At 44.3% G+C, this 12417-nt stretch overlaps 1 protein-coding gene across 1 annotated transcript; it reads right to left on the bottom strand.

Moving 5' to 3' along the window:
- Positions 1 to 6092: 6092 nt before the first annotated feature.
- On the bottom strand, positions 6093 to 10272 carry LOC115549596 (proenkephalin-A). Its single transcript, XM_030364898.1, has 3 exons — positions 9879 to 10272; positions 9383 to 9526; positions 6093 to 6832 (listed from the first exon to the last, which is right to left on the bottom strand). Exons 2-3 carry the CDS (start codon positions 9521 to 9523, stop codon positions 6158 to 6160), a joined length of 816 nt encoding a protein of 271 aa, XP_030220758.1. The 5' UTR covers positions 9524 to 9526; positions 9879 to 10272; the 3' UTR covers positions 6093 to 6157.
- Between the last annotated feature and the right edge of the window lie 2145 nt (positions 10273 to 12417).

Raw genomic sequence — 12417 nt, 5'->3', positions numbered from 1 at the left:
TTTCAACCTCATTATCACTAAAGTCAAAATAAGTAAACTTAAAGTTCCTTGTAAAATTAAAGGAATCCATTCTTGTCATTTCTGAAACACTACTTTGTTTTCCTCAACAAAAAAAGCAACAAACTTTCAAAATCCTGAAATCATTTGCCGCAAATTCATGCAGAATTTTATCGGGGTGGGCAGACAAACTTCAAACTCTGGCCTGACCCACTACAAAAGGTCCAAAAGGTCTACTATGGATTACCTGTCACCCAGAAAACACCATTCCCAAATAATGATTTTCACCCCCATAGTGCTCACCTTCGTGTCAATGGTTTACTGTAAGTGGCAACAGTTACTACATCCCCTCTCCTCACCTCCCAGCACCCCTAGACCCATTACACTTTGAATACCGACGCTAAAAATCAAGATTACGGACGATAGGAAGGAAAGGAGCAATGTGTGAGAGCGGTATTCAGTCCACAGTGCAGAATCGAACACCCTATGCCACCCTCCAGTGCACCAGAGACACTTCTCTCTTCCTTCAGTCAAGGACGAGTGAAATGTCTCAGGTGCACTTCACACACACACACACACGCACACGCACACGCACACGCACACGCACAGGCCTGTTCTGCCGGTGTGAAGACGGTGAACGCCTCAACGTCGTCAGGACAAAGGCAGAAGAGAAGCCCCCCCCGAGGATAACGATGCCCCTGTAGAGAGGTTGGGCAGCTGCTACTACACATTCGGGTTAGGGATCCTCGAGGAGCAGACGTGGACATCACACACTGACTGACACCCAGGTGAGGAACCACACAGCCACGAGTTCTTTCCCCTGGAGATCTATGGTGTTGTACGACCCCTGACGGAGAACGCTTGGAGGGATTGCTCCAGCGCCTGGCGTCGAAGCAACACCACCAAGCATGTGTTCATGTTATTCAAATGAGGATGGACAGTGCAGCTTCAAACGTCCCCTGATCCCAATGTCTTATTCATCTTTTTAACAAGACTTAGGGTTCCTGATGTTAAAATGTGGATGCATTTCACACCACGTAATCCCTAATAACTAATCGTCGGTCAGCGACACTAAGCTTAACAAAGGGGTAATGCTTACACAACAGCCTTCCGCCTCCACGGACACCCAAACTTAATCCCGGGAACAGGATATCTTCCAGAGAAACTGGATATCGAACTCAACTAAAGAGAAAGACAGCACCAAGAAAACCAAGAATGTAAAATATAGGACTCCTTATAACGTATTTTATGATTATAATTCTAGAACAACTTTACATGTTACACAGAACCGTTAGTAAAATTTGTTAATATAAACTTGCAGCCAATTTGGTGGTCGATGTTATCATCTGTCTTCATTCAGGATGAATGGTGTGATATGAACGTAATTTTAATTTATTAATGGTGATAATTAATCTTTTGGAAACCCGCTCAACTACCAGATGTTATGTATTAATAGCTTGAAGTTTGATTTATGGAGCAAGTTTGATATCACCAATCATATCACAAACCTTTCAGGGAAGAGAATTCTAGAAAGTGTTTGGTTTGTGTGCATGTATGTATGTGTGTGTGTGTGTGTGTGTGTGTGTGTGTGTGTGTGTGTGTGTGTGTGTGTGTGTGTGTGTGTGTCGTTGTTAAAATAATTGTCAGGGTTCTCTCTGTCTCTGTCTCTGTCTCTGTCTCTGTCTCTGTCTCTCTCTCTCTCTCTCTCTGTCACACGCACACAAAGTGTATGTCGTGAGAAGGATCATGCGAAAATAATTGTATTTTGTGCACGTACATACATGTGGAAGCAGTGGGCAATGTGTGCCATATCATTAAATGCAACAATAAAAAAGAGGTTAGTAAATAGGTAATTTCTCAAAACAGCACAATTTAAATGTATATCCCGACAAGAAATGAACTCCCTGCAGGGCAAAGGCCAATTTGCACTGCACTGCTGTGCCTAACGAAGAAAGATAACGACTAACACGATTCAAAATGATCTAACTGAAAATGCATTTTCAGAAAAATGGGTGGAGTGTGACACTCTGGCTCGAAGGGTTGACCAGGAAGTGAAAGTCACATGTTGGTGTGGGCTAACATTGAAGCAGAGATGTCATCATTTATTCAGAGGGTAGTTAAGGCTAATGGGCAGCAATAGACAGAGGATGTAGGGCTGGACAAATGCATAGAAGTATTGTGTGGAGCATGAAGGGATCCACTATAGTAATATATGGTCATTATAGTAAGCCTATAGTCATTTTGAACAAGGTTATTGCACAAAATGTTAAATAAACTATTTAAAGCTATCTTAATGTCACCTTTATATTTACTTATGTACATCACGGCAGGGAATACAGCTCATCAAATAAAACCATAACAGTTTAGAAATGGTTAAAAAGAGAGTCAGTCTGAAAGAAGGAATTAAGATGTTAAGCAGTAAGTAGGGTATTTTTTTTTATTGACAAGAAAGGAGTTTTCATTCACTGATGTACCAAGCGGAAAAAAAAAAATGTATAGGAGACTGAATCATTATATACAAATAACTATGTTGATAACAATAGACCAACTGGGAAAGAAGACAGAATAAGAGATTGAGATTGAGACAAAGGGAACCATGAAAAGAGCATCCAAGTGACCTGAGTCGGAGAGGCAACATATAGTAAGTAATACTGGAAATATGAGGTAACAAGATGAGTAAAAGTTTGTGGCATGTGATATTAAAAGCCTATCTCGTCCAGACGTGAGCAGTTCATGTAAGAATGCTGTGAGAGGAGATGATAAGAACAGCGCTAATCATTTTCTAAAGCCTGACTCCTTCTGGCAGGGACACATTTTAATATCTTGCTATTTTACCGATGTCCAGAAGTCCTGATGGATGAAGGAAATCACATGTTTAATGCATAGATAGATGCATGATGCAGAGGGGTGTACACTTCAACCACACACATGCACACTCACACACACACACACACACACACACACACACACACACACACACACACACACACACACACACACACACACACACACACACACACACACACACAAACACACACACACACACACACACACACACACACACACACAAAGATGGCCGGCAACAGGCCCACACAGTCCTATGTGTTGGGTGAAGGGTTTGTTATGTTTTTGTACAAGCTAATTGTGGTAAAACGCTGTGTTCTCATCCGAGCAGGACAGAATGAGACTGTTACACAGCTGAACTCTAATGTCAACAGCTTAGCCAGAGATAGTAGGAGGGAAGGGGGAGGACAGGGAGGGGGGGCTTGGCAACAGGAAGTTAGGGATCTGAGTTTGCATGCATGATTTCGTCTACATATATATACCAGCACACAAACATGCTTTTGTATCTCCATGTGTGTACGAGTGTGTGTGAGTGTGGGTTTGTGGATGTGTATTGTGTGTTTGTGCATGTGTGTGTTAATGTATGTGTACGTGTTTGTGTGTGTATGTATCCAATCACAACAGCGTGCGAGAAGAGAGAGATAATTATGAGCTGTGATTGTCATCCCTTTCCCTACCTGTTTTGTAGCTCACTACTGCAAACAGAATCGTAGGGATTTAATACAGCTAATTATGTTGTTTCCGCAGGAAATCAAAACAGCTTTTTGTTAAAACAGACTTTTATATACCGGCAGCTTTGCCAACGATCACAACTGCTCGAAATCAGTGTTCACAAAGACAGGTGTACCGTGTTAATTGTCTGTGTGGTACGCTCATGACGGCAAGATAATATTATAGCATACTATATGATTTAGCATTCAAAATAAAACCTAGCTGAGCTTAATTTAGGCCTAAGCATAGCAACCTAACCTCAAGCTCTGATTGATGGACAAAGTGAGTTCTTCATTTTCTTCAAAAAGTATCATTGAGTAGACAGGGCATATCTTGAATAATAAAGTGTTTGAATAATAGAGATTTATAATAGAGAATACTGGTCGAACGACTAGACTATTTTCATGACTTAATTTACATGACAATGGTTTATATTTAGACTTTTGGTCCACTAGCTCATCTATCATAATTTTCAATTCCTGGTATGAGTATACATGCATAATGTATAGGCATCCTGACATTTTTTATAGTGATGTAGCGCATGCCATTCGATTCTACTTTGTCCAAGTAGATACCAGCCTGTGGATATGAAACTAAAGGCATTTTACCAACATTGTGTCTCGTTTTCACTGCAAAAACCGAACCATGAATGCAGGAGTGCTCTGTGAAAGTGACCCGTGCCACTTGGCCATTAACTGTTCTCCAACCAGATTTCAAAGGTTCCTCATCTGTTGTTCATATGTGCACTAAATGCAGAATATATATATTTAATCAGGTAATGTTGAAATGCTATGTCAGCCAGCTGCTATACCCTCATTTGATTTTATTAGAAAAAACAGCCCAAAGTTTCTGTTTCTTAAATCCTCTGGGACCAGAAGAAAAACCTTCCCTCTATTATGGGGAGGGGGGGGGGGATCCATTATGTGGAGAATATAGGTCAACCAAACCCAATCAATGGCAGCCTCTTCAGCTATTAAAGACCCTAGAGATGGTAAAAGGTTTAAAACCACCTGGCTTTGTTTGAGATAAAGATCAAGGCATGATTTGGTGCCGATTGTATTTGCATGTCTTGTTTGAATAATTTTATGTCACCTTTTCTGTCTTCGTCAATCATTTATATTTAAGTCGCATGTTTTTGTTTTTAAATGTGATAATAATATAAAATAGTAATGTCTTGTCATCTTTCTACCAGTCAAAAACACCATTGAATAAAATGTAAAGCTTTCTGTCATTGATTAAATATGTTGTATTTGCAGAGATATTAGTTGACATTGATTGTTGTGAAAGCATTGATATTAGTAGTTTGATATAATTAAAATAATTCACCATATTTTGATCAGTTGAGTGAAAAGGATAAGAACATTGCAGCATGAACATTTAATGACAAATAGTCATCCCAGGTAAACCTTATAATTTAAGTAATCAGTCGTAATGCAAGTCTGTCAAGTCGGTCTTCATAATAGTTTCATAAGAGACGAGCAGAGGTCCTCATCTTCCTCTGAATGTCAGATTGGAGTCCTTGTGAAACGGCAACACATTCAGACTCGTGGGATTGTGTGATTGTAGCAATTGGCCCAAATCAAGTCTTGAGTGAAATCGCCTCACGGATTGAGCAGAGTAACGCTAACTCGATTTTTAAAGCAACACAGATGCAACCATGTTGTAAACGTACTAAATCTGTTGATTATGCATTTCTTTAATTCATTCTGGCTAAATCATATATATGTTTATCATTGTAGTGCCTGTAGCTTGTTGATGCATCACACATTGTGAATTCAGCATTAGGTCTTGTATCAGTAGTGATGGAACAAAGCTTCCATTTGGAAGTTGGTAAAGCTCAACAAAATGATTGAATGTCCGAACCATGTCCTCTTCTCAGTGTGCTCTCTTTGGTACACACATTTGAACATGCTATTCTCGAGCACAGAGATGTACACTTCATAGGTTTTGGGATAAAGCCCTAGCCACCACACCATCCTGGCCCTTACACACGCAAGCAAACACACGCACACACACAAGCGCACACACACACACACACACACACACACACACACACACACACACACACACACACACACACACACACACACACACACTTACACACACACACACACACACACACACACACACACACACACACACACACACACACACACACACACACACACACACACACACACTCACACATGCACACACACACACATGCACACATTCACTCGTGCCCACACATGAACAAAAAAACGTTACACTTTTCCCAACACATCTTGATTAACAGATTCTTTTAATAAATAATAATGATATCATTATGGAAAACATGTTGATTAAAAATGTTCATACGAAGGAAAAAAAAAAGCATACCCTGGTATTTCTTAATTTTTGAAGGACGCATGTTGCAATCTTTAATCGTATACAGGGGGCGGTCAGAGTCATGGAGCCAGCGGAGCACGTTTTACAAAGCCAGAGGACACAATGTGATTGGCTGGGAGCTAGGTAGGGGAGGGGGGGGGGGGGTTGGGGAAAAGGGGGCGGGGTGGGGGGGGGTTAAAACACTAACAAGTCCAGAATATCATTAGATGGGGGGGGCGGGGTTTGGGCTGAGGGTCTTCTAGTCCATGAAGCCCCCGTACCTCTTCTGCAGTTCTCTCCCGTCTTCCCAGGCGCGCTTCAGCACGCCGTTCCCGCTCTTGTTGGAGTCGTCCACCAGCCACTCGGGCCGGCCCACGCGCCTCATGAAGCCCCCATAACGCTTCTTCAGCGCGCGGCCCAGCACGGCCTCCAGGGGGTCGGCCTGCAGCCCCGCCCGGCGCATGAAGCCCCCGTAGCGCTTGGCCTCGGCGCCGTGGGCCGCCCGGCCCTCCGCCTCGGCGCCGTGGGCCGCCCGGCCCTCCGCCTCCGCGTTCAGGATCTTCAGGATCTCCAGCCGGATGTTCTCCTCCTCCTCCTCCTCCTGCTCCTGCTGCTCCCCGTCCTCCCCCCGCCCCTCCCCCCTCCCGGGGCCCCCCGCCTCCTCCGGCGCCCCCTGCATCAGGACGGAGGCGGGGGGGGCGCGGCGGGCCATGAAGCCCCCGTACCGCTTCATGAAGCCCCCGTACTTCTTGACCAGCTGGTGCTCCGGGGCCTCGGCCTGGGGGTCCGCGGGGGCCGCGGGGGCGTCTGGGTCCACGTCTTCCTCCTCGTCCAGGGCGGGGGCTGGGTTCTCCTCGTCCAATAGGAGCTCCCTGCAGAGGCGGAGCTTCCGGCTGTCTACGCCCCCCTCGCACTCCAGCGAGCACGTCTGGAACTGACGGGGGACAGAAGCCCGCGGGGGGAACAGCCATGAGCGAGGTCTAATGTCCCCGTTAAAGACGGGCGCATCACACACACCATACGTCATGCCTTCACACTCATAGTACGTATTGATTTGTATCAGGGTTATTCTTATCAGGGACAACCTCAGGGCTGTTTCTTCAATCTGTTTTCACCCAACGACTAGATTGGGGGTTACGTTTAAGACACTGTATACTGTTCGATTACATTTAATGCGCCCGTAGGTTAACGCTCTGTCTTGCGACTCTTGTTTGACTCGTTCCGTCGGCCAATAGGTTGTGGGCAGTGACACTGCTGCCACGCGTGCACGTGCAACTTCGCTTGGAAGCGTGACAAACTCCAGCTTATCGAACTGAATTGAAGAAGATTGTAATCAAGATGACGGGAGAACGAGAGAAAGACAGCGAGACAGTTGAAGAAAGCGAAGGAGACGGGCCGATGGAGAGACCGGCGCTGCACGACAATGGGAGGGGATGGGAGCAATGGAGACAAAAGGCAGCGGTCTGATCTTCAGCGTGCCGCAGACACGGCACGCTGAAGATGCCCATTGTCTGTGGGACAGAGAGCGCGTGCCTGACTCACAATAGGAGAGCAACTTGTAGAAGGAACAAATTGAAAGAGAGAGAGAGAGTAAAAGAGTAAGAGAGGGCGAGAGAGAAAGAGAGAGAGTGTAAGAGAGAGAGGGAGAGAAAGGAAGAGAGTGAGGGAGAGAGTGAGAAAGAATGTTAGAGATTGGAGAGAGAAAGTGAGAGAGAGAGAGAGCATAAGAGAGAGAAAAAGGAAAAGAGAGTAAGAGAGAGAGTAAGCGAGAGAGAGAGAAAGAGAGAGAGAGTAAGAGAGAGAGAGAGAGAGAGGGGGGGAGAGAGAGAGAGGGGGGGGGGAGAGAGAGAGAGAGAGAGAGAGAGAGAGAGAGAGAGAGAGAAAGAGCGAGAGAGAGAGAGAAAGAGAGAAAAAGAGAGAGAAAGAGAGAGAAAGAGAGAGAAAGATGGATGAGGGAAACTAAGGTAGAAACGGAGAGAGAAAAACTGCAGTGGTGATATTACAACAAACTGCAGACGGTTTGGGGAAATCTAAGGGTCCCATTTTGTGATCTACATTATTCTCTTAATCCCAGTGCATCGGCAACAAAATGAATTGCTCATTACAACCATCTGTCCTAAAACCTTTCTCAGTGTACTCGCACAGCACAGTATGTTATACTAGAATGGTTGGATAACTGCATGAGTTTATCGTCACCCACTTGCTGATCCCGCCGAACACTTGACTAAAGCATCTTTTTTATTTTCTATGGGGGTCGGAAATCTCAGATAAATTCCACCTCTTAACACCTATTGCTCATTGGATTTCACTTATTTGATCCTTAGAGATTCATTTTGGTGACATGCATGTCGAATTCATGCTGAGCTTTCATCGCCACGGGCTTATAATGGTGGAATTAATGAAGAGGAAAATTTAATCGAAGTCATTGCGAGCCACAGGGCGCCGTAACGCCCGCACTAATGCCCCCTGGCGGCTATAGGGTATAAATTAATATCTACATCTAAAGCGGGGCTCTGCTGTTCTGGGGTGGGTGCATGTTGCGCGCCTTTATCCACGTCATTTTTACGGAACTAATTGTTTTCGTTTTTTACTACAGCAGTCATAGGCCTAGGCTACTTCCTATGTGGCGTGCTTTATCTCAGTAAAAGGGACATAAACTTAGGCCTATGAATAAAACATAAAAATAACACTTTGCGGGTCAAAAAATCGAAACGGAAACTTGTCAGTCGTGACTCATTTTCGCGTGGCCCTTCACCGAGGATACGCGGGGCAAGTCACCCAGCACATTATGAACATCCTTACTTTCATGTGGTACCTGAGTGGGCGGAGAGCAGCGCGCGACAAGAGCCCTGACAGCGCGTCACACATTAACAAGCTGATGGAAATGAGAGGAGATGAGACGGACCACTTGGGGTTAAGAGGAACCAGAGGCAGAGGAGACGACATTCAAAGGATGACGGATGGCTCGAAGACTAGATTACAATAAGAGTCCCACAAATTAAAGTGGTCTGATTCGATAGGCATATCATAACGTTAACGATGATAGTAGTCTAAGTGGTATTTTATTACATAGGCCTATAGGAGAACAGGCAGTTCCCGGCTATTGCAGAGGTTTTGTGTCTGCAATGAATTCATTTTATTTTAATGAGCGATTTTGATATTGTATTTACCAAATCTTGAGCAGACATTGAACGAACATTGAGATAATGGTTCTGCTCTCCCTAAATAAAGAGAAGATAGGCCTACGCACTGTTTGACAAATGAGGCTGCGCTGTCTCAAGTTAAACCACACGTCAGTTAGTATCAACGTATATCAAATGTCAAACTTAATTCTAACGCCTTAATGAAAGACAGAATGACATAGTGCTTGATCAAATTTACGTTAAAAAAATGTAGGCCTAAATGTTTAAACCAAATATCAAATTAGATGTAAAATGTTTCCATTGTGGTTGTTCATATTTGTGACGGACGCGTTTGAGGTTACCGGAGAGGTAAGGGGAGGCTGCTGTCCCAGTAAGCGGTAGACGCAGAGCGCGCACTCCTTCCCGCAGTCAGTTCCCATGGCGAGCGCAACACACGCGCCCAGAACCAGAGTCCACACACAGCTCGCGTGCCCAAAAGCCATCGGCTGCAAGAGAGCAGAAACAGAGGAATATTTTAGACTGTGCATCATTAAAACAGCATTTTGTTCACTAGAGTAGGCAAAGGACCGAATAGGACATTCATTCAATCAATCAATTCGTTTTGTTAATTTGGCCCGACATTTCCTTTAAAATATCAGAATATAAAACAGTGCGACATTAATTAACTGCAATGCAACAACAAATGCCCAAAAATCCAAGTTAAAACCAATTTTATACTGAATTGAGATACAGAAGAACTGATGGAAATTCAGTTCAAAAGTGTCGGATTAGCATAACGAAGTGTTATTTGGGAGATAAAGGAGGAAGAAACAGGTGCGAATTAAATCCTTCACTTGCCTCTGTTTTGATGTGGTAAGTCCGCGTGCCCTCAGGATTCAGAGGAAAGTAACTGTTGAGAGGCGCGAGGTGCAGCACAGAATATATCTCCACGAGGGGCCCCTCTTTGGCACGCGCAGCAGCTGTGGGAAGAGCGGTCAGCGTTTAACCAATCAGGGCGCGCTCCCTGAAGTATGTTTCTTGGATGGTCGCACGAGTTACGGGCAGACACGACGCAGGACGAAAACCCCTCGAGCGCAGCGGCTTACGTGTTTTTCTTCACGGTAACAACGAAGACGCGGAGTTGTCGGTAAAGTCTGAGCTGACAGTCGCTGTCGGATTTAAGTAGTGTGTGAGATGCTGACGTCAGCGGGGATAACGGGGGCCCTGTCGTCAGCGGGAGACCCAAGCATGATGTGACGTACAAATTACTTCGTGAACAATAGCGCACATAAAAACGCGCGCGCGCGCGCGCGCACACAGGGGTGTAAACCGTCATACCAGCATCCCACCCTCTTTGCTATACGCATATCAGCTCCCAGGCCTGTTGGCTTGGACCAAAATCACTCCGCATCACCAAACGGTTAGCTGGTCGTGTGAAAGAGACCTATGTAGACATCTGGTGTTTCTCGTGGACAATGAATGAGTGGAGTTACCACATTTAAATGCTTATAAATAACAAATTCTCAATTTGTTGTTGGAAGCCCCCTTGCAACAACTTTGTCTGTAGAACTCTTTTTTTTTTATGTCTATCTGCTTTTCTCACTCAATTATGGATGGAAGTGGTTACAATTGAATTGATCATTCAGCTTGCCGTTGTGCTCTAACCATTAATAGACATCACACTCCTGGAAATTCAAGTCTGCCTAGTTAACCTCTGTCTGTCTGTCTGTCTGTCTGTCTGTCTGTCTGTCTGTCTGTCTGTCTGTCTGTCTGTCTGTCTGTCTGTCTGTCTGTCTGTCTTCCATTCCAGGGTGCTCTGTACAGCCAATCAACCATCTGCTTGACAAGAGGTCATTGAATACATTGTGCAAGTCTCGTTCATATCATCCATTTCAAGTTTTAGAAGAATCAATAGTTGGTTGATCAATTATGCCGATGCGTGCTGTATATGAAGAATGTCTTATGCATCTTCTAAAAAGATTATTAGAGTAAGAAAACAGAGGACTTTACTGTAAGAAAAAGTCCAATCATTTTATGACGCTGCGTTTGTTATAAGTTGTAACATTAATAATACATTTCAACATTCCAGATGGATTCAGGTCATATCGATGCATTACAATGCACCAAGTCAATATGACACCTCCATGCTGACAGATTTGTTTTTTAATATTTTCGTTAGAGACACTTACCTCAAAGGAATTAAGACAATTTATTTGAGGACAAAATATTATCAAACCATAGTTATCAAACCAACAAAATATTATCAATCCAACAAATTGAATATATCAACAGAAAATATTTTCCAGTTTGATAGCTTGTCGATGTATTTATTGTGCATCTGGATTGATAGACAAAGTAGGAAAACAACAACATCAAAAGTGGCATACAAGAAGAAGGACTCATGGATGGAGTGCAGTGGTACAGAATGTGGCTTGGGGTTTTGTGTGTGTGTGTGTGTGTGTGTGTGTGTGTGTGTGTGTGTGTGTGTGTGTGTGTGTGTGTGTGTGTGTGTGTGTGTGTGTGTGTGTGTGTGTGTGTGTGTGTGTGTGTGTGTGTGTGTTCATGTGTGCGTGATTGTGACTGTGGGCGTTTGTTTGAGCAGGAAAGAGCGGTCAACAAAATGAGAGAGAACGAGAGGAAGCAACGGACCAGCGCAGGACCGTGATTCATTAAGCAGGGTTTGACTAAATGCGTGGCTCCTCAGCAGAATACCATGTGTCGATGAATCGATTGGATGTGTTCTATCGTGCTACTGTGCATCCTCTCTTACTATAGTCAGTGCCTTATGTGTATGCACACTGAATCTGAAGGTGGAGACACAGCCTATCGACCATACAGAGTCACTTGTTGCTTGAAGCCGACGGCGGAGTGTAGCATGCCCGGGCAAACGGCTGCGGATATGAATCCACTGGATGCTTTAGTTTTGATGTCCCCGTAGCGTTACCTCGTTCACAGAGGGAGAAGATCCACCAGTCAGTGAGCACAAAACCCTTCATCCTCCAGGTGAATGTTGATTGATTGCGTACGACTAATAATAATAGTTTTTGAGTTGATATGTGGTCTGTTTTTCTGTGTTTAACGGTGTATTCGATACATCTTAATAAATCATATATCCTTGCTGGTCATTTTCGACCATCTATCTCTTACTCCCTCACTTTCTATCACTCTATCTTGCACACACACACACACACACACACACACACACACACACACACACACACACACACACACACACACACACACACACAGTCACACACACAGTCACACACACAGTCACACACACACACACACACACACACACACACACACAAACAAGACATTCCGTGTAGAATGACACCGTAGGTTCTAATCCCCGCCAGGCGAGTACAGAGATAAAGTCGGTCGTTAACATCGGTCT

This window comes from Gadus morhua, chromosome 8 (genome assembly GCF_902167405.1).
Source record: "Gadus morhua chromosome 8, gadMor3.0, whole genome shotgun sequence".
Taxonomy (NCBI): Eukaryota; Metazoa; Chordata; class Actinopteri; order Gadiformes; family Gadidae; genus Gadus; species Gadus morhua.
The sequence above is the reverse complement of the archived record's forward strand: the minus strand, read 5'-3'. Positions and strand labels throughout refer to the sequence as shown.